Source organism: Megalops cyprinoides, chromosome 22 (assembly GCF_013368585.1).
Source record: "Megalops cyprinoides isolate fMegCyp1 chromosome 22, fMegCyp1.pri, whole genome shotgun sequence".
Taxonomy (NCBI): Eukaryota; Metazoa; Chordata; class Actinopteri; order Elopiformes; family Megalopidae; genus Megalops; species Megalops cyprinoides.
In genome coordinates this window covers 16,716,012-16,743,973 of record NC_050604.1, presented here as the reverse complement: position 1 = coordinate 16,743,973, position 27,962 = coordinate 16,716,012, and the positions used below count along the sequence as shown (strand labels likewise).

Here is a 27,962-nt window from a genome sequence, read left to right as displayed (position 1 = left end):
TAAGAGAGTGCAACGGGGAAAAAAAAAAACAAACAAGGTGATTTTATTGAAGGTGAATTACCAGAGTTTACAAGCAGACGTCTGCCTGCCAGTCCTCCTGAGCTCTGATGACTAATGCATGCTGCAGATTTCGGTTCAGTTTTTTCTTTTGCAGCATTGATGTTTTTCAAGCCGGCCTTGTTTTGAACAGAGTGTAATACACTTGGCATGCAAGTGAGTTACTTCCCGCCTGGTGTTTGTCATCTGCCCTGGCGGTGGGGGTAGCCGTTCCCAGGGGATAGGCCTCCCATTTAAGTGGGTCAGGATGGAGTTTCAGTGTCTCATGTGAACTGTGTCAGGGAGCAGGGGGCTGTGTGAGCAGCTGTGCAATGTTCTGAGGACAGTTATGCTTCCACCTGGGGGCAACTTAGAGGCATAATGATCAGCTAGTCTCCCGGTGTGGCTATGCCTTGCGTCAATCAACACTGCACGGCCATTCAAAAACTCTGGCCGCAGGCTTAGCATAATGTTTACATTATCGAGGGTATGCTGTGTACTGATGTATACTGAGCAAATGGTCTGATTATCATCTTTTCAATTTTCTGGATGAGTCAAATGGCAAGAGTTGAAAATGCAGTGCAACTCAAAGAGGAAGTATAAAAAAATATTCTTTGCTAGGACCTGGCATAGACTGCTCAAGGCTAATTAGGTGATACAATCTAAAGTGTCTTCTGAATTTAAACGTTTCAGTTAGAGCATGCTATATTAAACTGGTTTGAAAGTACATTAAATATTTGTCTTCAGCATAACACAAAGAGGGGTGCTGAAGAAGGTCTCCAAGTGTTGGAGGGCCGGTGCAAGTTTCACACAGTTTCTTTCTTAGCTCACCACCTAGATCGACATGAATCTCAAACACTAACCACAGACGTATAAGGTAGGCCACCTGCAGCGACTCACCCACTAATTGTCTTTCAGGTGTAGGCCACCCCCCCAAATGAAGGGTTTAAAGCAGCGTTTCTCAATCTTACTCCTGGAGCCCCCCTGTCCTGCATATCTTCCATCTGTCCTTTCTCCAAACACACCTGATTGATTCAATCAGATGTGCTCAGTTAATCAAAAATGCCACTGATGAGTTCAGTCAGGAAGGTAGAGCAGGCAAAGATGGAAAACATGCGGAGCAGGGGGCCCCAGGAGCAGGACTGAGAATCAGTGATTTAACAAATTAGAGGTACTACATAACTGATATTTGAGAATCATTTTGTAACAGTTTGGTATACTTTAATTAGTGAGATATGGTGGTCTACAGGCAGGGTGGTTTTCACCTCCTGAAAGTCAAACAATGTTTCATGTTACACTAGATTAACGTTATGACATGCGGTTGCGCTGTTTTAGCCATATTCTACCACAACACAGTTAATGTGTAATGTGTGAATGAGATTCCAAAGTATATTACTGACATATCATGTTCAACCTCTGTTGCAGGATTTTTTTTTTTTTGCAGGACTACGAACACACATTTACCTCTTGGCATTAACACTGAAGATTGTCAATTCATAGGGTTATTGAAAGCAATTCATAGTGATTATTAAAAAGAGACTTGGGTGAAATATAGTATTTCTTCTAGGGTGCAATAGCAGTTTCTACATTAGTGTCTCACCCAATTTAGAAACAAGTTTACATCACCTGTAATTCAGTAATATTTTTTTTAGCCCTGTGGTAATATTCCATTGAAAATGTGAGCCTCACTAGTTCAGAAGATACTATCACTGACCATGATGACTAAGCCTGACACTACATTCAGCAATTTCTTGCCCCCAAAATTTTCTGGTTAATGCATGTTACCTTCTGCAAGAACCTTAGCCACATAAGGCTTAACAAATATTACACTATGCAAAATGCACTGTTAATGAGTCTTTATAATTAGGTCAGCAGTGTTAAAGACTTGTAAGAATGAGTGTGTGTCTTTTTCACCCAAAGAGCTAGATCAGATGCTGAAAGAGGACTGTACCCAATGGGTCTGAGGCCCTTGAAGGTCACATCTTCAAACTGCTGCTCCTCCCTTTCCAGTAGTAACTTGATCTGCCTCCTCTGCAGCTGCGAGGAAACCAGCTCCAGAAAAATATCTTGCCGATGATAAACAGCACAATTACAGTGAAGACAAGGAGGCATTTGTCATAACTGTGTTGAAGCTTGTGTGTGTTTGTATGGGGTAGGGTCAGGGAAATTTTACTATTGCATTATTGATGTTTTCATGTGGCCTTTCATATTAGACTTTGGTAGGGATGATATATCAGGAGCCTATTACAGCTAAGATATGTCAGAATTTGGAACTTCCCAGGGAGAAAAAAAAAGAATGGTTCTTAAATGGATTCAGAAGTGAAATTTGTTTAACATTGCTTGTCAGGATCTCAGAGAACAGTCTATTCAGACTCATCCCTCCAAACTAAAAGGAGAAAATAGATGAGTTTGTGCTTTCTGTCTTATTGTGCCTTTAGCTTTCTACAGTAATAAAATTACTATACCATAGGACCACAAGAGATTTAAAAAAAAAATTACAGAACTTTGGCAAAGAGAAAAATATGCAGTGCCTAAGCAGGCAATTATAGGTGGTTTTTCAAATCGGCACCAAACAAGTTTGGTTCCTTTCATTTAAGGATTCAGAATACACACAGCTACAAATGACATTTGAGAACTTATACCTAGTGCGTAAGTCATAAAATATATCACAGTACCACAGAATAATGACTGGGCAGTGATTGTCCCCCATCATTAGTCATATTCTCATTTTTCCTTTAAGCCTGTACATCCAGCACCCATTATTTAAAATTTGACATGTTCGCAGCTATGGATTACCAATAACCAGGTTTAAAGATTTGCTCATTGAAACAGGCACCAACAAAGCCTTGGGTGTATTAAAATCGGATTTACAAAGATAGTGCTTTTTTGCAAAAAAAAAAAAACAAAAACAAAATTTGGGTTTTGGCAGCAGGTAGAGTGTGCTTGACAAGCTGACCTCAGTTTCTGTCTAAACCGGGCACACCTACATTCTTTTAGAGGATTTCATCACCAGCTTGTCAAGGAAATTTTAAAGCATCCAATTCCTTCTCTTTTTTCTCCTTCGTGTATGTGGAGTGTTTGAATGTTCCAACACACTGAACCCCCTAAAGTTGACAAAAGTTAAACATTAAAAACAAAGCACAGAAACCCGAATAAGCTCATTGCGTTTGGTAAGCAAAAATGTCTCACCTGTGATTGTGACCTGCACTGCAGGTAAGGTACCTGTAGATAGTGTCATGAAAGCTAGCACATCATTCAAAACTATTGGTCCTACTGAATGTTAAAATGTTTTGTTTACTTTTTATCTCAGGTTCAGTAAACAGGTTGTAAGTAAGGACACCAAATACTATAGAACCTAAGAACCTAGAACCTAACCTTACTCTATTCACACTGTTCTTTTGGTACTGGACTTTGACTGTATGTACAGAACATGATGACCAATAGGGCATATGCATGGATTTACTAGATGAACACAATTTGAAAAGTGCACTCCTGGCTGCTTCTGGCCCCACTGAATTCTGGGATGTGGTTTAACAGGAAAAAAAGACCATGTGTTCCTGTCACAATTTGTTGGGTCCAGTAGCAAGACAGATATGGCAAAACATCATGCTCCTTCTGCTCCCATGGAACATACCATTTGAAAGATCAGCTGGATCTATGTCAATGAGAACAGCTTAAATGTGGTTTTAAAGGGTTCCCACTGAAACATACACATTTTCTTTTTAAAGACTGAGCAGAGGTTTTAGATCCTGTGGTGCATTTTCCATTTCTTCACCACACTTTAAACCTAAGGGGTAGTTATGTGGTCCCCACTAGTTAATTAAGAGAAAATCTGGGTTCAAGATTTATTTTTGCCCTGACCTTTTATTACTGAGGTCTGTAAGTGCACGGCTACATTTTGCAGAAATTAAAGTTGGTGCTTATAAACACAGTTCCTTTGAAATATGTTGTAGGATACCATCCAAAGTATCCAAAATCTCCCCAGACTGATTACCCATATCACACGAGATCATCTGTGTTTGTGAAAGTAAAGATAAATTGTATTTGTGGTGTTGGACTCAGGTTCCCATAAAACAATGAGGAATAGGAATTAGAATAGACAACCCCTTTGCTGCTTACATTACAGTCAGAGGAAGACAAATAGCAAGGGCTACAACTACCTAAAATAATCTTTAAGAAAGCATTAGAGCAGACAGGTCATTCATAATTTACAATTTTCAGTGTTTTTGATTCTTAACACTGCTTACCTTTATTATACTTAATATATTTAGATGTCAGGCACAGTCCCCCTATCAATGCTATTCATGTCATTTATTTTGATTTGATCTTCAGAGAGAAATATAAATTGATGCATTGTAGTATCTTGTTCTGGTATTATAGAGCATGCAATTAAAACTTGGGAAATGTGGATCCAGAGCAAAAAAAAAAAAAACCCTCAAGCTGATCATTATTACCTTACATTATATCAACGTCTACAGCTGGAAATGTTCACTAAAGCAATTTGGATTAAGCATAATCCTGAAGGACATAAGCCAGTTCCTTAACCCCAGTACAACATCACCACCCCGTGTGCCTTAAGGTAACTCATGACTGACATGCAGGCAGCCCTTGCCAAAAGTGTCGCATGAGCTGATGCGGTTGCATCACAGCTTGCAGTACAGTGACGACAGCCATGAATAGCATGCCGCGAAGCCTGGAAGCACCAGCTTGTTTATTATCGCAGTGCCATCTGATCATGAGAAAGGAACATGCCATCAGCGAGTCTCCCCCAACCTGTCACTTGTTTCCTGCGCTGAACATCTGCTCTTCTTCTGGTTTCTCATCAACACTTACAGACAGAGACCTTAAAATAGCCCAGGAGATGTAATGGCCAATGACATTCAGTTGGCAAGCCTGTTTCATGTTTTGGGTTGATTCATCGGTTAGGTTAGGTAAGAAGTTTGTTCTGTAGGTTTTTGTTGGCCTTTGATCACCACTGTATATTATCATTTAATAGACCTGGTATGTGAAAGACTCAATCCATCATAGTTTTTTCAGTGATGCTAACTTCTGCTTTACCTTCCCCTCCACCCCTCCACCAGGCTGACTCCAGATCAATGAGCAACATCTAAGCAGGTATTTTAATCACGCAATTCAGCATACCTGTAGTTGATCATGATGGACAGATTGCCTAGTTCACTGTTCAGTCTCCACCCAGTACAAAATATTGCTTAAGTTTCTAAGTTGCAGTTAGTGCTTCTTCGAACTGCATATTTCACCTGAATTTTTGTGTATGTCAATGGCACTGCGACCCTGTGTATTCAAGGCAACAGTGTGCAGATTGTAATTTGCAATACCATAAAGCAGAACCTACAGTGCTGTGCAAAAGTATTTGCCCCCTGACCAATTTCTGACATTTCTTGCACGTTTGTCACGCTCATCCATTTCAGATCAAGCAAACCTGAATATTATACAAAGATAAAACACAAGTAAACACAAAATGCAGTTCAGTGCCAATGTCATTTATTAAGCCTTTTGCAGCAATAACTGCAGTCAAGCGTTTGCGATAAGAGGTGATGAGTCTTTCACATCGCTGTGATGGGATTTTGGCCCACTCTTGAAGCTCACTGGAGCGCGGCATGATGATGTGTGTTCAGTATGGCCTACCTCACCTTGTCAGACAGGTTTTATGTTAGTGGTCTCCTGATTGGAAATGTCTGGCAACAATCAGGCCTGGGTGTGGCCATGAAATTGAACTCAGCATTCCCCAATAATAGGATTTATCACAATTACCTCACCTTTTAACAAGGGGGCAATTACTTTTTCACAGAGGATCATGTAGGTTTGGATAGGATTTTTCACTTAAATAAAAATCACAACAGGACAACTGCATTTTTTTTAATACTTGGGTTATCTTTGTGTAATGTTTGAATTTGTTTGATGATCTGAGAAGGTTAAGTGGGACAAAAGTGCAAAAAGGTAAAATCAGTAAGGGGGCAAAAACTTTTGCACAGCACTGTATCTAGAAATAAAATTTTGCTCAGTTGGGAGTGTAGGCACAGATGAACACAGCACAGTCATTTCTGCATTTCCCCTGGACTCCCCATTTCTCCCTGGAATAAAGACTGAGGTTTACCACACCCAGGGCCCAGTTCTCTTTATCACATGCACCCCCCCAATCCTCCATCACTCCTTTCTCACACCCCTCGCACACTTACCACGCTGAGGTCTCTTCTCCCCAGCGTTCATGCTGGCATCTCAAATGAAATGACGTTTCGCTCTTGTCCTGATAGGACCCTCACACAGCTGCCAGCCTTGAAGGGAGGGAGACTTTTCTACCTCAGTTGTTTTAGCTGAACCAAAGGCACAGAGTGGAGGGGTTCTCATTTCTCTCAAGTCCTGTCATTCATTTATTGTTTACCAACGAGGAAAGACTATTAGCACTGTGGGTTTGCTTCTTACGGTGGTTTGTTTTAGGTAATTGGTCTCATTTTAAGTGCATTGCTTCATTTTTTTGTTAATGGCTATTTTGTTAAAGAGGAACAAATGATTAAGCACCATTTAATCACAGAGGGTAGTCACTGTTGGCTGAAACTCTTGCAGCTGTTGATGAATCTCAGCATTTGGATGTGTAACGGACCATTGCTGTTGGGAATGGAAAGACAAGCGCTGAATATTAGCTGTGTTTATCCATCACTTCAGCTGGAGTCTTCCTACAAAAAGGACACACACACACACACACACACACACACACACACACACACACACAAATAGTGCATCCTGAGAAACCTCTATTGGAATCATTGTGTGGTGTACGTATTACATGTTCCAATGCTCCATAAAAATAAAAATCAAAATAACATATTTGGCCATCTTCATTCTACTCTAAGTTTGAAAAAACATACAGTAGCCAGTTTTTTCAAGCTTTGTATAGATGGTCAGATTTTAATATTTATATTGTTCAGTATGACACAAACGTTGATTACAGGCTTAACCTATTCTATACAGTCTGACCTGTATAGAATGCCAGGAAAATTTTCATGTACAGGTTTTAGCAGCAGTTGGAGAGCAGTGGAAAACTCTTGTTGCCAAGGCAGAGTTTTTGTGGTAACACAGACATATTTTGATGTGTGGAACCTCTTGTGGGGACATGGGAGCTCCTCACATTGAAAATGTATAGTATGTATTCAGGTGGTAGATGCAGATCACTGAAATGCTACATCTACTTTCCAAAAGACCTGTTTCTTCTGTTAAACTATACAGAAATTATAATTAGTGATGAGAAGGCAATTTGCCAATCAGTTGCAGCCCATGTGTTAGTCATCAGTCATCACTGAAATTTTACTGCTTGAGTCTGAGGACCTGGGTCTTTAGTCACTAATTAATAATGGTAATAACAGTATCTTGACCTCACAATGTGAGCTGCCTGCCAGTAAGGCTGGGCTGGATCCCACTAATTTACCCTCTGGTAACAGCTGCCTGTGTCTGGCAGATGTGAATAAAAAGGCATTGGGACTGCCAACCACTGTAAAACTCCACAGCTGCTGATAATATGACTTGGTAGAGCTCTAACAGATTCTTTCTCCAGATCTATTAGGAGCTTATCTGTGACCAGTGAAAATAGACAGGCCTCAAACTCATGGCTTTTCATCCCACCACCCTTAGAAAAATACAGCCTAAATCATAAACATATTCTATCGCTTGCCATAAAACATTGGCTTACAGTACGCCTACTACCAAAAGTTGCTGAAAAATGGCATTTGCTGCCAAACAAATACAAGCCTCTTTGCACAGACAAAATATTTTTAAAGTGATGCATCTCAAGAATTATCCCCCTACAAATTCATTTTAATGCATCTCAATCTCATGAGAATCTAAGTATATGGGCAATTAAAATAACTATTGTCCTTAAGTCACAGAAAACAATGGGAACCCTGCAAACAGTTGGCCCCCTGGCCCCCTGGCCCCCTGGCCCCCTGGCCCCCTGGCCCCCACTTCCATTTTTTGCAATTCAGGTTCCAACTCCTTCCCTCGCGCTCCTGCAGTTATAGCAGTTGTCACTCACTACAGGTGTGGCTCATTGTCAATTAACCAATCAAACCTGCTGGCTGTAGGCCACATTTTCACAAGGACAATTCCCTTAATTGATACAGAGGTGCAGGGTTTGAGGAATTCAGTTACTGAGTGACATCTACATGTATCTGAATTTGCCTCACTCATGTTTGGACATGAATTGGGGAACTATTTCTGAGACATTGAATTATGTCAATTAACCAATCAAACCCGCTGGCTGTAGGGGAAGTATCTCTGAGACATTGAATTATCTGAGACATTGAGTACCTTCACACCGGATAAAATTCTTCGTATCGTGGGTGCTGTGTGCAAAGGATGCCTATTGCCTTCATACTTCAAGGGCACATTTTCAGTGACAGGAACAACACCCACATTTATTATAATCCGATATTTATTGCTGTAGCCCCAGCTGCAATCAATTGACTGAATGCTGTGGAATTTCTAATTTGGGATTCTTAAGTGCAGGCACGCATGCAAGTATATACACACAGGAGCACTCTTTCTTGCTGCCTCTTTAAAAGGGATTCCAAGCAAGCGTTGTTTTCCAATTTTTTTGCTGCCAGTCAAAGACAGTGACTCAGTCATGACTAGTTAGTCAGGAGAGGCTATAGCACTTGCCTAATGTCATTCATTTCTAAAGAGTTATCATAAAATTAATACAATAACAAAGACAGTGTAACAGAGTGAGGGGTGAAGCAAGGTATTAAGAGTGGCAAATGTGCATAGAATACAGTGAGATTAAAATGGAAAAGTGACATAATTTAGCAGCCCAATGTTATTGTGTGAGAATAATGAATTTGCTCAACTATAAACTGGTTCACATTGTGGCAGGTTTCTGTTGCACTAATAAAGTTGAAATCATTTTAATGGTGTGAGAATACTAACTTATAGTGGTCAAGATATTTTCTGACCAACATCAAACCTCAAACCAGTAGATTTGAAACTAGGCCAAAAGCAGGCTGCACCTGTAGGAACCACAACAAAGATTTAATAATCAGCAGATGAGAGAATTATTGTACAGACTTTACAACTTCCAGAAACTCTTGGGATTACTTTCATCACCTGACTTAATACAGCTTCATGACTGAGTTATTTAAGAGGAAAAAAACACTTTAGCGGTCCAGTTATCTTTGCCCCATTGACATAAAACAGATGCCCAGACAGATGACTGTTTGTGAAGATTATTCTTCAGGAAACACCCCTTGTCTACTTAAATTATGTTCATTACATGTGTATCACATTTAAAAGTCAACAGCACAGTGTAATAAATATAATGTTCCTGTTTCAAAGCAAGCTATTTTAAGGGAAATATTTTATGTTTTTTGATGTGGCATTTTTCTGTTTCTAGTGTCTGTGCCAAGAAAACTGTAGATTAATCTCAAGGCTAGTACTTTTAGTAAAGGCATAAAAAATGAGACAATGCATCTTTTATGCCTTTATTTTTAGTGGCTAAACAATATACTTTATGAAATTTTATGAAGTTAATAGTTGTAGTCCATTACCTAGTACGTTATGTATATTCCAGTATCTTGCTTCTGACAAAACATGAAAAAAAAATCATAAAAACTTTCCGCTGCAAGTGTTACTGCTGTCAGATGTGTAATTGTAGTTCACATATTGTATTGAGTGAAAAATGTGTCCACAATTTTAAGGCAAAGTAGGAAGGGAACTGAGATTGTAATCTGAAGTTTGTGGGTTTGAGTCTCTGGTGGGGCACTGACCTTGCATCCTAACATCGCAAAGTTTAATTAAGTTCCTCCATTAAATATCCAGCTGGATGCCTGGGTAGGAAGAAAGTCACCCTGTACAAGTTCCTTTGCCAAGCAAGCCAATAGTAATGGCCGTAATAATGATGTTAAACATATTAAGGGAGTTAATCTTAATATGTCTTATTCTTGCATATTTCATCTCATAATGACAACATAATCTGTGGTTCTTTTAAGGAGTTTTTGCTGTGTGGTCAGTATTATAAAACTCTACACATAAACAGTGCAAAGAGATACATGTCTCTTTACCTTTCTCCAGTGTCTATGGCGTCTTTGTGTATAATGTTAATATCTGGCAATAGTTTCTCTGCTGGAGAGGAATACTTAGTAATGTGTGAACAAAGCACAACAGTAGCATTGTGTAGGCCTGTTGATGCTAACTCAGTTCCTTCTCTAATTACATCTCAGTGAAAATGAGGTCAAGGAAAAGCCATGTTTGAGGTAATTAACCCAGGGGGCCCATTGTTGTCACTCTAATGTTATTTAATCAGGTCATGTTTTAATCAGGTCATGTGAGGTCAAGTTTTAGTCCATATTTCACAGTGAAATGGGCTAAAAAGATGACCTGTTCCTCATTGGAGGTGTAGTTTAAGAAGAAGCAGTCAGAAAGTAAGACAGAATAACCTCCAGAGAGTCTTGTGGGTATGAAAACTAGTAAAAAATGGTCTCAGATGCCACTTAAGTTGTGTATGCAGTGCTTTGCTTTAATGTTCCAGTGATTTCCTTGTCATTCATTGACTGTTGTGAAGTCCATCTCAGGAATTTAATTAAAAATGACTTTCACATCTGACAGTGAGGTAAACATAGTACATAGCTAGCATAGATCTTTTTACTTCATTTTGAACATCTGAAAAAGTCCCCTTTACATTGTCTTTCATCACAAGCTGTCTCACCTGAAAAATTTTTTTAAAAAAAACAGCGAGATTTCATTTTCTTCAAATCTGAGATTTTAATCACAATTTAATCATGAAACTTCCACTTAACAATGGCTTACCCAATTTTCTCCAGACATTTTATATTTACAACGTTGTTCCAAAAGTTTATGTTCACGTTTTACTGCATTAGTGTGCAACTGGTTGCGTTCTCCGCATTGAAACCATGTGTCTAACTGAGCTGGCCACATGTATCGTGTTCCCATCCTTTTAAAATGCACATTTACATCAATCATCATGCAGCGGCGTTTCTCAAGTGTAATATGGAGGCAATCAGAAACATGTGACCGTGAGGCAAGCCACAGCTCCCGTGGAAAGGAAGAGCTGAATGCTCTTGGTTTTCTGACATTCTAAACCTGCATGGGAAAACACCATTAAAAACCCTAAGAACAGTTAGCCATTGTGAAAGCACTGCTGTAACATGCAAAAGGAGCTATCGCACCTGTCTGTTCATTCATTAAAAAAAAAAAAAAACACATCAAATAAATCTTTGCCAGAGAAAGGGAAGTACCATCTGTTTATGTAACATACTCAATACATTAAGTGTTTGTTCTTGTGAAGAGGGCATGTTTCTAGTGTGTACTGTGCGGCTATGAACCGTTGCCTCAAGCTCTCCGTACTGCGGATTAAGGTTTCACAACCCATCCATTGATATTGCGTGGGGAGCAAGAATCGTCTTGCAAACAGCTCACTTAGTAGACACGGTATCTTTTTCTTTCCTGCACAGTTTATACCAAATTACAAAATGACCCTTGAGGGCTGGCTGTGTGTGTTTTTCTTTTAACTCACATATTATCATATTTCAAACTATTTGCCATGGGAGCATTGCAGGGGATCAAGAAACTTGATATAATCACCTTTTTTTACGTCCACGCCCCCCTCCCACTTCACATACAGTGACATCTTTTGATGATTTTAAACAATGAAGACGTTGTCAGGTTGACAGACTATATATTTTCTCATGCCAAACCCATCATGTCATTGACTGAAATCGACACAGTAAAGTGAAATCTTGAGATTGAGGCTAGAAAAAGCTACATTTAGATCAATGGAAGTATGGTCATCAAGCTGTTGCTGAGGAAGTGATGCACTCACTTTCCCATCCCATTAGAAGTTGTAACCCACATCACCTCTTGACAAAGACTCTGTTTAAGTTTATGTGAAGGAAATGTGACCCTCAAACAAGATTAAAGTGCAAGGTATTTCAGCCATTATGAGCTAGATTTGACCCTCTGTTTGAGGGCATTCCGTTTACTCAATTTAGTAAAAAAAAGTTTTTTTTACTGTAGTAAAAAAAAAGCTAGATCAAAATTATTTTTGACATGTGCATGATTAATCATGATCATTCCACATGTGTTACATACTGAATGTGATCATAAACTGCTCATAACTCATACAGGCCATCTGAAAATCAAGATTGTGACATGGAAGTTGAAACTGTTGTTCTGAATCATTTTCTTTTTTACATTGCAGATGCAGAAAGTATAATCCAAGAATAATCCAATAATGAAATTTGAAATTTAAAACTCTGCTGGTTGACTTTCTTTTGATGACAGAAATAATGTTCCACCCTGAAACCCAACCTTCTAGAATGAAGTCAATCCTTAAAATTTACCAAAGTTTTTTTTTTTTGTGTTTGTGTAACTGTAGGAAGACTGTCTCAAGTATACAGGATTACTGAAGTCATTGAAGGGTATGCCCTTGCCCCTTGTGTAATTAGTAGTCAAATGTAATTATGCTCCCACAGTAAAGTCATCATGATCTGATACACTGCGGTGCCATAAATATGTTCACCCACCTGTTTAATCTACTACCTGTCAGCACACACCCCTATCCCACGTGATGGATTACTAAGAGTTGAAGGAATGGTACCAGTTATTGAACATCAGAGACCTGCTATGTCATTCTGTAGAGGAACAGCTGAATATTCTGTACTATGGGAGGGTGTGCATTTTTAATGTTGCATGTAATGTTCAGAGTGTATGCGCTGACTTAAATAAGTTAAGTTAAGTCCTTCTCACAACGGCTTGTATCGGATACGTTTACAGGAGAGGATGAGGTGCCAGGTCTTGTGCATTGCCTATTTTTGCCGCTCAGAATCGGAGCTGTCAGTTATCAGCTGTGCACCCCATGGTGACAATGAAGAATGTAAAGCTGAGAAAGTACCAACATATAAGAATACAACAGAAGCTGTTTTTCACCGTGCCTACTACAGTAACATGCTGTATCTAAATCATACTGATATACTCATAGAGCCTTAAAGTGATCTATATGGAAGTTATTCTTTATCACAGTTTTTACAAGGTGCCACATGGTGAACCGCAGGAGCATCTTTACCTCGTATCATACTTCCATATGCACAAGAAATGAGCGCTGATCTGTAAGATCTGCATTGCACTATATCAGATTTCGTATATGATATGATGCAGGAGCTGAGTGCTCAGATACTGGAAGCGAGATGTAGAACATGTCCAAGTTCCAGGAACCAGGGTGCATTTCAGAGAATTCCCATTATATGGTATATCTATTGATCCATACAGTACTTGAATAGGAAGGCATATGAGCTGCTACTGTTAACCCGCACCATGATTTTGCATTGATTTCCATTCCTGCACATTTGCCGATGATGAGTGGAATATGGAGGACACACCTTCATTAGCAACAGATTCTAAGTATACTTTCTATAGATTTTCAATATTTTGCTCAATCAATTTTGCTCATGTAGATGGGTAATTGTTTTATCAGTCGTCAATCACCATATTATTGTTTTCCAATACTGTCATGCCCACAATATCCCACTGATAATTTCTGAATATGACTTACTCAGAAATAAAAAAAAATAATTAATGTCAATTTTCTTTTCCTTATTATTATCCTAGCCATGCTTCTTTTTTTTTGTTTGTATTTTTAATATTGTCCCTCGTACAGACTATTTCAGTTTCACATGACATGTAGTAGATTCCATTACTGCCCATATGAACTGTTATTTCCTGATAGCCTTTCTGTTCTCTTACTGTATTTACATTCCCAAAGATCAGCATGCTTAAAAAAGAACATTTCAGCACCTTATCTATTGCCACAATACTGTGAACTGAAATTTTTTAAACTGAGGCTGGGGTAGCCAATAGGCATTCCTGAAAAATGTAGATTTTCACAGTGCCTCAGATTAGGATATCAAGTAACGGATCTGCTTCCACAGACTTGAAAAGACTGTAAGTGAAAGACCCTCATAAAGGCCAATATGACACCTACATTATACTAGGCCCAAATTCAATCCAATTACAGTGACCATTGTTCTTAACATTGAGTAAAGAAATGAAGGAACCTTAGTTTTTCTAACTGACATAACTCAGTTTCATCAGGAAACATTAAGAGCAAAACACACCGAGGCAAAATTTAAACCTTGGCTTAGACCCACAAGTAATTGACTTACATGATTAAATTAATGATGTACATTACTTACTTCTCTTTTTCTTTTCTTTTTTTAAGTAGTGCACAATTCCAAGCATGAGAAAGTCATCACAGTGACCACAGATGGAACAGTGCACAGTCCGGACTTCCCTCACACCTACCCCCGCAACAGACTGCTCGTCTGGAGGCTGGTTGCCATGAACGAGAATGCTCGGATACAGTTAACGTTTGACGACAGGTTTGGGCTGGAGGATCCGGAAGACGGAATATGCAAGTGAGTGCTCAACCCTCAGCAACACGTTTTCCTCAGGTACAGCAACCTCATGAGCCAAACACACTGGGCCAATTTCTGTATTTCTTTTTTTTTTTTTTTTGCCAATATATTTTGTCAGGTGTTCAAGCAGTGGCGAACATGGAGCCTCTGTGGGTGTTGGGTTGGGATTCCTGGAGTTCTGTGGAGATTGTACTGCAGAAATTATGCATCACTTCTCATTTAAGTCACACGCCATATTATATACACTGGCATCCTCACGTGCCAAGCTTTAAATTAATAAGAAGAGCTCCTGCTGTGGTCAGGACGCAGCCAGATGTCAGCCGCTGTTCCTGCAGCTGTTCGCTGCCCCCTGCTGGCTGTCTGCTGCAACACAATACCGCTGTGGTAGGCTGGTCGTCCTTCCTGCAGCCTTACAAAATCGCTGGATGCCTCCAGTGAATGGGATCTCTGTTTTATCTTCAGTAAAGCCGAGACTCTCCTTCACGGGGAAAGTCAATCTTCAGAGGGCACAGAGATGACCGATGCCCGCTTGGCAGGCAACTCCACTTTCAATACCGCACACATTCATTTATGATCGGGAGCCAAGGCAAGAAGGACAGTGCCATACCACCCAGCCCTGCGATTAGCCGACCCTTCCAGCTATGCAAAAAGGACACATTGACTGTGTTTTTGCTGCTGTCAAAGTTTTCAAGTGGAAGCCTATTACAGTTGAATAAAATCCTGCAAAAAGACATTCTTTGCTGTATGAATCACATCTGTCATCTTTTATTGTGGTCACAATCACGTTGCATTCATTTTCTTTGGAATGAGAAGGCTAAAGTAAAATGTTCTTTTTTTATTATTTCTGTACAGCAAACATAAATACAGAAATGAACTGTATAGGGAAAAATGATTCAAGATCATTTTGACCACCAGCTCCAGAATGTGCGGCATTGTGCAAAAAACAGCAGCACTAATGTCAAAACGATAATGTTTTGTGAGCACACACATTACTGTATAGGGGTGTGACGAGGCAGTGTGGCTCTATGAATATGTGTCCTCCAAACTTCTCTCAGCTGACATGTTTAATTTGAGGTGACCTCGTGAGTAGAAACAGAAACCTCGGATGTAAGGCTTTCAGTGCCTTTGTGCTGTTTTATAGGGTGCTGTGCCTCAAGGGCAACAAAGGCATGAATACATAGGACACTGCCCTCTGCTGATAACAAACAAACAGTGTTTTTGTGTGACTGAGTCAAACACATGATGCCACAGGGAGACTCACAGCTGTGAGTGACACAGAGATGCTGGGGTCTGCGAGAGGGCTCTCGGTAGGGATATTCGATCCAGAAAATGTTCCACATTAATATTTGAACCATGCTGTTTTCATGATTGGATCAACGTAGCATGAGGTCATGATGGAGTCCTTGTGTTTCAATGGGAGTATTAATATTTCCTGTTACTTTTTGGCCATTTTCTTATTCCATAGCATGTGTGTGCAATAACTGGCATGTGGACAACAGCTTCAAGCATATTTCAGGTATCATGGTAATATACAGCATAACAAACATTTCAGTTATAACCATAATCAACAGAACTGTTTAAAAACAAGTCTGTGAGAAGCAGTTAAAGGTTTTGGCAAAATACCCTGCAGCAGTGATTGGCTGACAGATTCCAGAGTACCCTGGAACGTACAGCATGGCTTGATTTCAGGGGGACTATAAAAACATTCACATGAGCATCTCCTTACCTTACCAGCACAAGGCAAAGGCAATTTAAAATGACCTGTTCTTTTCCAGAAAATCCAGTACATTGTATACGATTGCCTATGTATTTCTCAAAAAAAAAAAAAAAACAGGCTGATAGTTTCCAGGTGTGCTGGCAGTTTTATAGGGACATGCTGTGTCCCTTTAAAGTAACCAGTTTATTCTTTAGGATTTAGCTTTTACTCTTTCCATACATCACTGGATACAGATTTCTGAGTACACATGAAAACAGAAGTAGCTAGTTTCAAGACCCTCGGCTGACCAGATGGAATGTCCTAGTGGTTTAATGGTCACTCTCCTCTCCACATAAACACTGTTCTAATTATACCTCGCCACAAGTTCTCATGACTTGATTTATGCTGATTAAGTATGTAATTATGTAATTGGGTTTGAAATGCTTTGATCATGGCACACCGAGACAACGTGTGGCAACAAACCCATCTCTTATATGTGTAAATAACAGGTTGGGGAGAATGGTTCTGTCAAGGATATGCAGATATTTGTGGCAGATATTTTAGTTTCTTCCTATTGCACATGGCTCAGATTATGAGATGTGTTTTCAATGGGAATGTATTTGTCCTCTTCTGCTCATCCATCTGTCTGTCTGTCTTGAGTCACTAAAATGATTCAAGGACAAATGTTCTTGATATCAATAAACAAATGTGATTATTTGTTTGCGGTAGAGTTCAGGTGGTTTATTTAAACTATAGTTATCTCATAATAATGCATTACTGATAGAAATGCAGTCCAATAATTTGATTATCATACCATGATATTCAAGCAATGGATTTAAGATAATTGCTCATATCATATCAGTGAATAAATGGTTTTCTTTAGAAAGCTTTTTGCACTCGTGTTAAGAGCTTACATACAGTAATGAGACTGACGTCTGTTTGATACATTTCCCCTTTCTTGACCATTTTAGGTATGACTTTGTAGAGATCGAAGAGCCGGATGAGAGCACTGTTCTGGGTCGGTGGTGCGGGTCAGAGTCGGTACCAGGAAAGCAGGTGTCAAAGGGGAACCAGATTAGGATACGATTCAAGTCAGACCAGTACTTTCCTTCAAAGCCAGGATTCTGCATCCACTACTCCCTGCTGCCAGTGGTAAGATTCCTTCTCTGTGTCATCAATGCATTTGCTCCACATGTATGTACACTTACTGCACACACATCCTTTTTCAGCAGCCTGCTGTGTACCGGATATTTATTATCGAGGTGATTGATTTAATTAGATTTGGCGTTAACTTTGACTAGTGCATTTCAGCAGTACTCACTTTTCTGGCTTGTTAAACAACATTATGAATTCCAGTCACTATAGGGATCAGGGAGAGAAGTAAGGGAACCATTTAAATTTGCCATTGAAAATTAGACAGATCACAGTGCAGGGGCATTAAAGAGCCATGCATATATTCCCTCTGTTCTTATAAAAATGAAGTTAAGAGCACTTCAGACATTGTTTTACAGAAACTGTGACAGACCTTCTCTGTATCTGATGCAGCTGCGTAAATACTGGTTTGGGATCAGTAGAGAGGAAGAGTGATGTGATGCTATGTTGTTGGTATTCAGATCATGACAGATCTGGAGTTTAGCTGTCAGGATGAGAAAAAAAGGCTTCACAAACACTGGCTGGCTCATTGCCTGTGGATGAATTGATTCCAGATTAATTCCTCAGCCTGGGAGTGAAGAAGGGATTAACACCATCAGGGCCTGTGTTTGGCCTCTGATTCAGGACTCATTTCTGAGAATCCATGATATTACATGATTCCTCATCCTAAACCACACAGAAAGCCATGTTGTATAGTGTATGTTTGTTGCTCACAAAATGCCGTGAGAGAAAAAAAATATCTATTATTATTTTTGTCGATCTGCAGTTTCTTCCCGTTGATCTCAGTGGACTCTGCTGTAGCCTCATGAAGTGGAAATGTCAATGGGTTAAACATACTCAGACAGACCCTACACAGGGACAGCAAACAGGTTTTCTCAGTTATGCTGGCAAATACATGTGAAACATTAGAAGAAAATGCGAAGCAGTAAATTACAGATTTCCTTAGTGTGAGAGCGCTCATACCAGCTCTGTGTCAGAGAGATTTGTGACCAATGCCCATTGTCAGAGCTGCCAGCTCTTTGTCTATGAACTGGTTCATCTTTAACACCCTGTGCTAATGTAACCAGCCTAGCTGCAACAAGTAAGCTGCCTAGTTTTTCCATTTCCCAATCCAAATATCAGTACACCTGCTTTACAATAGCAATTATTTTACAATATGTGTTCTGCTATTATCCAAACATACAGACTGAATCAAAGTTTCCCGTATTAAAGTGTTTTTTAATTGCTTGCAAAGCATTTTTGATTACAAATTGCTCGTTCAAAGATAAATGAAATGTAATAAGGTGCAGGACATGGAGGAGCTCTCATCGTGGGAGTGTGGTGAACAGCACCATAACATGTGAGGCTTGCATCCCGCCTGGCTGAAGCACTCGGCACTGATGGCTGTTGCTACTGCAAAGCCAGGCCTGCTAACCCTGCATTAGAGCGCTGGTCCTCCTTCAAAATGAAGAATGACTCATCCAGTGCAATCACACAGCACTCTGTCCTTCACCTTGATTAATTTACTTTAGTTTAAGTAAATGCCAACCTTTATAGAACATTTCATTGACTGTTGAACTTACTGTGTTGTGTGAGTAACCAATGGAAGGAACTTCTTATGAAATATGTTGTATAATGTTACTGAGAAAGCGTCACTCAGCAGAACTGAATTCAGGTCGGTTTAGGATTTCCCTTGTAATCACTGCTTAGTCACATGCTGTGCTCTGACTAAACTGCACTTTATTTACATATGCTATAGATATTTCCTGTGTAAGAATTACAGTTCTCCACATTACATGTTCCTCTGTCTGCCTGAACAGCTTGTAATTGGTGTTAGTGACAATTAACCCGTTCCATTAACAAGAACAGTATGTTCTTCTTCAATGTAATGTTGAACACATGCATATGGGAATGCTTTCATTTGGTTTTATGTACTTTAGTAGATACTTTAATATTCAAGTGCACCGAGACAAATCAAGACCCTCTTTTCACAGTGACACATTTTACAATACAGCTGTGAAACTAATTTTTCAAATGTACCAAAACGGCACACTCAAAATATTGCCACAGCATACATTGTACCTTACTCCAGCTTTGTTCCATTGTTTTTGTCTTACCCAACTTTATGAGTTAAATGGCCAGTAAAATTAATGAAAAAGTGCTGTGTTGGTTTGTCCGTTTAAAAATGGCGCATTTTAGAGTGGTTCCATGAACTGTTTTCCCCCTCCTAGAATAGTTTTATGGGTCATTCTAGGATTCTCTCTGTAAAGTGACCTAACAGACTTGTCTTCCTTTGATGTGCAACGTTTCTGTTCTTCTGGGTTTTCACCTGACACTCATGCATGCCTGGACGTCTCCACCTTCCTCAGTCAGACACATTGTGTCAGTGCAACAAAGGCTAAGCTGACACTCCATACCACGTTCTGCAATTTACACAGCCTCACCTAAATCAATTTTGTTCAGCTGTATTTAGAAAGGTTTTTAACAACATGCAGAGGTGTGAATTGGCAAAAGGATGGCAGAATCTATGGTGGACATAGCATAAAATAAATACAAAAGCATAACATAAAATAATATTACATGATTAATATTACATGATAATATTACAATAATATGACATGATTAGAACTGGAAAGTAGAAACTAGAGATTTCAATATGCTCTAACAGTCCACTCAGGGGTACCTTGAATGTAAGCTGAGAACTAAATATATATCTTCAAATTGCATTCTGTAACACCTGTACAAGGCCTTACTGTACATTTAAGCTTGATAATTAGGTGTCATGACTTGTATGAATGGCATCACATTTAGTGTAGTTGTGTTAAACCTATTCTTGTGATATGATTAACTACAGTATAGCCTCTCCTTCTTTTAACACCATCTTAGACATAATAACATTATGAAATTAATTCATTCAGTGCCTGTGAGAAAGTCCTTGAGCTTATACCTGTTTTAAAGAATTTTGAACCTCTGAAACATGACTGAAAAGTATGTTTTTATTGCTCTCATTTTAAACTATAATGACACCAAAAAGCCTGACTTCATCATGCATGCACATAGTTATATTCATTTCATAATTATCATTTCATTTTTTTATTGTTTGAAAGTACTTCAGCGCAATCTTTACTTTTTATCATGCTGGAAATCCTGTGTTCTCATTCTGGGAAGCTAATCAGAGAGAACTAAGATCAAGTGACACACAAACCATCTCTTTAGCTTACTGTTATGGTTATTATTATTATGACAATGACGATGATGATGATGATGATGATGATTGTTATCATTACTACTGTTGTTATTAATATAAGATTGGCACAGATATCATTCACTGCCCATGTGAGTACTGCTGTCACTCTTTGTGATACAGAACTTGTAGGATTATGAAAAAAAGTGAAAATGCTGAATTAAAACAGCTGGCTACAGTTGCAGATCTATATCAGTGACTCACTGGTGAAGGAAGATGAGAATTCCGAACTGTAATTCTAACTGAAACTGGGTTCGCATTCTGTGGGTCATATTTATGCATTTCAATACATAATATTTAGTCTATCTGCAGCCTGAATTTACAAAACAGTTGACCTGGTCTTTAAGATAGGGCAGACTCCACTCTGGGTTTTGTTCTCTGAAAGAATGCTGTGTTGCTCTGTAAGGAGGGGTGTTTTCATCAGTCTGGTGCAGAAAGCTCTGCTGGAGCCTGACCCCTTTTTTCAGAGTGCAGCAAAGGAAGAGGACATCTACAGAGCCTGTAATTTTGCAGAAGCTTTGAGAAACAACCATTAGATGGGATCCACAGAACAGTTTTGTGATTTTTTTTATGGGGGGGGGGGTACTTTGTGTTTATGTTGATATTTTGCAATGGCTGTATCATGCTAACACTAAACACTAAACTACATTGCTCACCTGGCACCAAAGCCCACTTTATGTAAAATAAATGATGCAAAGTGAAGATTTCATTCATTCATTTTTGTAAGGCATGTTCGTTTGCCTATGTGCCAGTGTCTGAAATTTGTCTTGGCTCTCTTCCCATTTTTTTGTCCAAACAACTTTTGCATTAATGGCTACATCTGGAGTTCTGTGAGGAGGAAAAAAAAACTATCACACATTCCTGTACAAAGCTCTGGCTTTGAAGTAGCATTCAAGTAATATTTTAGTTTTTTCTCTCTTTTTGATATTGATAATATAGTGTATATGTAAGCCAAACACTTCTGAGGACATAGGTTCCTACCATCCTGGGGTACTACTGGACATGTGTTCTGATGCTCTTTGAGGAATACTGGACATAGTTTCCTATCTTCTTGGAGTAGGATTTGATAGGTGTTCTGGTCATCTTTGAGGGATATTGGATGTGGGTTCCTGTCCCCTTAGAGTATTATTGGACATGTGTTCTGATCCTCGTATTTCTTCTCAGCCAGTGAGAGGTGCACATGCTACTGCAGTATTCTTGGTGTAAGCAATACAAAAAGCTGTGTAGATATTTACATTTACATGTCTGTACAGGGTATACTTGAGTGAATGAATTGACAGTAGCAAATGCTGAATGATAATACTAATCAATGGGAAATATGGCCAGATGCTATATATTACAACAGTATTAGAACTGTCTGTGAAAGTACTGTGCATTTATGTTTTTGTTAAGTTCTTCCACAGTAAATCACTTCCCTCTATTTATGAATAATTAACCAAACATGTAACTTCCCTGAATTTTGAGATATTCACATTGTTGTGTCTATAACAACAGTGTATAAAATAGCACTGAAAACAATTGCAATCTTTTAGAGGTCGGAATTCCTTTGCCCAGGAAGCAAGAGCATTTGTTTCGACTTGAAGTTGTACTGTGAGCATTGGAGCCCCTGTTTTCATTTAACAGCCAAAATGTAAAAAGTCTGCACAATCACCACAGATGAAGAGATTGCTTGCAGTGAGTTTTTTTTAACATATGTAGATGCAGGGAAGGTAGCGTGTCACAGGCTTTGATTCTAGCTGACAGACCTAAGGGGGGGAAGCCGCTTTGCATGAGCTCCACTCTGCTTTTCTGTGTGGATTCCTTAATTCTGGAACCTCATGCAAACAGCAGCCCTCTGTTCCGCTGCGGTAAACCAGAGCTACTGGAACTCCAGGCTGCAGGGCAGCAGTTAGTTTATATTTAAACAGCAATAATTCCTCTTTACCACTTCCATGAGAGGAAAAACGAAATCCCGTCTGTAGTTGTTTTAAGGAAGAGATTTTTTTTCTGCAAACACTAAAGGCAGGCGAAAAGGTTGTGAAAACACTTGCGCACAGAGGAAAGATTGACATTAAAAGACTGAAATGAAATTGTCTTTTAAGAGTTAGCCATGGGGTGACCTGTTCACAGAGGCCTTTGAAGGCTGGTCTGGATTCCACCCTGCACTAAGAGCCACTGTGGTCCGACGTTTGCCACTATATTGCGGTGGAGCCAGGAGCAAGGGATTCTGGGAGTGGAGGAAAATACTCCTGCCGTTCCACCTGAGGGAGGGTGAAGGAGAGAGCAGTTGTTGTAGTTTCTGGCAGCACTGCACAGGGACCTCAGAGTCAATGAATTGGCTTGGCAATATGAGGCCCTTCACTATTGAATTATAAGTTCAATTGCTTCTCGGTCATTGAATGATGAAGCACGATTTTCCGTTCAGTTGCTTATTTAACCTGAAATCAGCTCTCCCGTACAATGTTTGCCTTTGGCTAGAGAGGTGCTCTAAAGCACTCTCTCAAGAGCAGAATCTCTGAGATGAAGGTGGGCTTTGTCACAGTGCAGAAGAGTGTTCAATGAAAAAATTACTGGACCATAAACCATACAATTATTGAAGTGCTATACAGTTAGCACATACTGCCCCACAATTTCTGATTCGTGCTCCTTTAATGAAAGTTTTAAAATGACATTAATTTTGAATTTCATTTAAGATGCCCCCACTGCAGGGTAGGTTTCTAAGACATGAGGTATGAATAAATCCCAGGAGATGTGTTGGTTGGACATATCAAGCATTCAAAAATCATCCTTGTAAAGGTCACAAATTTAGTGTGCTTGATGAAGACCAAAAAAATGCAAAAGGTTTGTACTAAAAATATCCACAGTGAATTTAAGAAATAATGTTTTTAAGGAAAAGAAAAATGCAAACATGTTTATTAGCCACCTATGGTGTGACGGTCACAGTCCAGGGTTCTTAAACCAGATCAACAGACTTTTCATGCTTTGCTGAAAACAGAAGAAAAAAAACTGTATTACACACAATTCAGTAAGCAGCCAGTTTTTGTGGTAGAAATGCAGTCAGTTTGTAATGAATAAAGTGCTACATTACATGAATATAAAATTATATTTACCAAATGTTACTTGCATGCTTGCAGCTATAGCAAATGATATGTCTGAAATGTACTGTCCTCAGATGGTTCACTTAGTCTATATATATTTTTTGTCACCTAGGATGTATCTCAAGATCAGGTTCTTCCCTTTCCAAGTCCTCACAGTTATTTAGAAATTTCACTCCAACCTTCTTTCTATAGTGTCTATTGTTACTTTATTCCTGGAAAGAATATCTGAACATATGTCCTTGTATGCTCACTAAGCCATTTTCCCTAGGAAAGACTGACAGCCAGCAACCAATTTAAAACCCCTTTTAGTCAGGTCAGCAGAATACAATGGGGGCTATTCTTATATTTTTATGCCTCAAGATTAATACGGTACAGTATCTTCATTCATACTGAGAGGTACTGTATGCCAAAGTTTAAAGTCATTGTATCAGCAAAAAAGATGAAAAGAATATGAACCTGTCAACCTTAAAGATGAGACAAAATATTTTCAGGGTTGCTAAGCAAGACAAGGTAACACTTAAGTGATGGCAGGCATATCAGTTACCAGAGTGTTGTCATCACATAAGCCCTTTAGGTGTTAATTTCAATGGAGTTTCATGTCAAATACTAAGGTTAAGCTAATCATTTTATTTTAACCATAGTTGATCAATACAACCATTTCAAGTACTATTTAATACTACCATGGTAATTGTCATATATATTCTATAGGAAATGAATGAAGCCTGAATAGGTAATAATAGTTATTTTTCTACTGTTACAAAATTCAACTAATATCAACAGTTTAACAATTTTTGCCAACAAGAACAATATGTGTAGAATTAGTAATTATTATTCCAGCAAGGATCAGTAATCATATTAGTTGTGAAACTAATCATGCTGACATCCGTAACTGTCATACTAGCAAAACTTTATAGTACTATGGAGCTGTTGAGCACCTGAGTTAAAAAGATGCTCATCTTGAGGGCAGACTGAGATTATCAGCCTTGGTTCATTTCCAGCTATGTAATTAGACAACAGCAACAAGCACCATAACTGACTGAGCTACTCAGTACTCCACAATAAGATTAGGGGCGGCACTCCATTTAAAGATAAAGATCACTGATCATTATGCAGAGTCACTCTATTTCATAAAGCAGAGTCAGTCTATTTCATGCATGATCAAGGTCCAAGTTCATATTTCATATTTCTGAATTTCAGTTATCTTCAAGAAACCTTTGTTGTCACATGGCACAGGTACAGAACTGTCCATTGTGTTCTATTCCATGTGCCACTAACTGTGACAAAAGGGTGCTTCTTCAGAGCGAAACCATAATTACCCGATTTTCATGAGACATTGTCTTCTTTGCTGGTCATTAAATGTATCCTGATTGTGATCATACTTAATCTACATGTTTTTGTAGTGTTCCTGTCATCTACAGTAAACCTGACCCTTCACTTCTTTTCTCTCAGCAAAAGCAGACTCAGAGGGTATGACTGAGGTTTTTACATTTTTAAAAGGGATTAATAAAGTGGATTACAGAAACTTCAAGCTGAGTTCTGTCAGCAGAACAAGAGGCCATAAGGTGAAATTAGATCAAGGTAAATTTCTCAATCACACAAGGAAGTCTTTTTCCACACGCAGTCATAAATGCATGGAATGTATGTAAGAATGAGCCCAGATGAACTGAATGACCTGTTCTTACCACGAAACATGACATATTGGCAAATGTTTAACGTGTGCTCTACATTTAATTGAAAAATATGAATGGATCTTCTTATCTGAAAAATTTAATGCACTTGTAATGCAAGTCATCTTTTGAATTAAAAAATCATCATAAAATGGCAACATCTGATTTATGTCAAAACCATTAAACATGGGTCATGCTTTCATTTGAGAAGCCCCAGGTCTTCTATAGGTCTGACGGCGATAGGTGTTATTTATTGAATGTAAAATAGGAATGCTGAGGGTAAAGGCATAGCTCGGGCTGAACTTAACTGTCTGTGCGATTTTGCTTTCAGCACGTTCCTGTATCCCCTACCCCCTCTGTCCTGCCCCTCACCCTGCAGACCATAGAAGTGCTTACTGACACAGTCGCTGGGCTCAACACGGTAGAGGAGGTCATGAAATATCTGGAACCAGAGCGATGGCAGCTGGACATGGAGGAACTGTACAAGCCAACTTGGCAGGTCCTTGGGAAGTCCTTTGTGCATCCCAAGAAATCCAGAGGTGGAGTTTCTCCTTCTCCTTTTCCTGTTGATGTTGTATTTACAGTGTGCCTTGTGACCGCTTGTGACTTGTGCTCATGCTTTACGCCAGTTGCTGAGGTCCGTGATTGTGGGGCCACACGTGGGCCAAGGACAAAATGGCTACATTACCGTTCCTCATCCCTTTGTGCCTGCTTATCTCCAGGGGTGGTGGATCTTAACCAGTTGAGGGAGGACGTCAGGCTGTACAGCTGCACCCCTCGAAACTTCTCCGTGTCCCTCCGAGAGGAGCTTAAGCGCACTGACACAATCTATTGGCCCAGCTGCCTCCTGGTGCAGCGCTGTGGAGGGAACTGTGTCTGCTGCACCCATCACTGTTATGACTGTCAGTGTGTACCCACCAAAGTCACCAAGAAACTTCATGAGGTATGGAGCGCCAACCTGCCATAATTATTAGTAGCAGCGTCAGTAGCTTTGAAGTAGCTTGCAAGCAGACACGGACAACAAATTAAGGGAATGCATATTGCACATTAGGGGTGCCTTGCCGCAGCGACGTATGCAGTCATGCAAGAGCACTGAGGAAGATAAATCCAATCTTGTGTGTCATATGACACACTTTCATGCAGCCAATGGCTATTTCCCACACAATAAATCACATGGTGCACCACAATACAGTGGACACCAACTGGAGGATAGGCACTACTCCACTGATGACCCACAGGTGCTTGAGAGGGGTGAGACAATGAGACCTTACCAACACACCCACCTCTAGCCCAGTGGAATGAAGACTGTTTGTCTCACTGCTGGGGGTCATTGTTATCTGATGGCATGTCTGGGAGGAACCCGGGCAATAGGGCACAGCATGCTCTCAAGACAAGTGCCTGTGCAATTGAGGTACTCAGCAACCCTGTGGTGCTATAAAATTTTGATTGTTCAATAGTGTTGCATTTTATGTTTACTTATTTCTGCTGGAGCCACATATTAATGTTTAGCAGTAGTACTAGTATTACTTAATAGTAAGAAATCAAGCAAGGAGGTTATGTGAGAACTTGGAACTTTGGGAAAGTGTATTTTTTGATATAGCAGACATTTACAGAATAAATCTGGTTAGGATCAATGACTTAGTGCATGCTTCATGGGTCCAACTGACCGCTTCATTTTTAAAAATCGTTTTTAATTTTTTCCCCCCAAAAAATGTTAAAATTAATTTCAAGTTCCAATTAGAAAAACATGTCAAATAACGCTAGTGAACCATTGATAATTATTCAGATAACTGAAGTCAGATAACCATTAAGTGTTCCTAAATGTATTAAATTCATTATACTTACTTTAGTGCATTTTTTAAAGGAATCATAATACATGTTGTGTACCTATTATTAAAAGTTAGAAGTTTAAGATTTTTTTTTTTGTTTGGTAGGTTCTCCTACTAAGACACAGAGGTGGAGGAAGAGGGATACTGAAATCTCTGACGGATGTAGCCCTGGAGCACCATGAGGAATGTGACTGCATGTGCAAGACCGATTCTGAAGGTTAAAAAGAGTGCCAGCGTGCCCCCTTCAAAGGGCACATGCGCCATTAAGAAAAACACTCCAGCAGCAAGGTCCAGCTCCCAGTCATCTCCACCATTTGATTTATGGGTAACCGAAGAATGGGATGTGCTAGCTCCAGCTGTCCAGTCTTTATGGAAAAAAAAAAATTTAAAAACGTGATTTTGAATCTCTGGACGAGTGGTGTTGCTGAGCAGCCCCCTGGACCTTTTGTGTGCGTTCCAGGAAGAGGGGATGGAAAAGCTTGCACTGGACAGGAGCTGTTAATTATTTGTTCTTTTATATCACTGGAAGGCCTCCGATTGTTTTCAGTGGCTGGATATACGAGCCGCCAAAAGGCCTCTTTGGAGGACAGGAACTGTGTCCAAAGCTGTGGACAGCTTTGGCAGCTCGGCCCGCGGACTCCCTGTAAAGTTCTTTTGGTGGAGGCAGTTTAAATTCTGAGCACATGGGCGCAGGGTGTCTTGGAAAAAGTGCCCTTCTTCATTGGAGGATCAGGGAGTGTATAGCAGAGATCCCTCTTGGCCTGATCTCTGATATTCACAGGCCTTTTGCAGCCAGGGAAGCTTCTGGAATCTCTGCTTTAGCAAAGATACTCTGCTTTGAACCAGT

At 39.6% G+C, this 27,962-nt stretch overlaps 1 protein-coding gene across 1 annotated transcript in view; it reads left to right on the top strand.

Annotated features, from left to right (window-relative positions):
* LOC118769847 (platelet-derived growth factor C-like) overlaps positions 1-27,337 on the top strand; it is a 31,699-nt gene extending 4,362 nt beyond the window's left edge. The window contains exons 2-6 of the mRNA XM_036517196.1: positions 14,276-14,471; positions 17,139-17,319; positions 25,618-25,825; positions 26,009-26,229; positions 27,221-27,337. Of these exons, the coding sequence (XP_036373089.1) occupies positions 14,276-14,471; positions 17,139-17,319; positions 25,618-25,825; positions 26,009-26,229; positions 27,221-27,337 (923 nt within the window). The remainder of the gene's footprint in view (positions 1-14,275; positions 14,472-17,138; positions 17,320-25,617; positions 25,826-26,008; positions 26,230-27,220) is intronic.
* Positions 27,338-27,962: the final 625 nt, after the last annotated feature.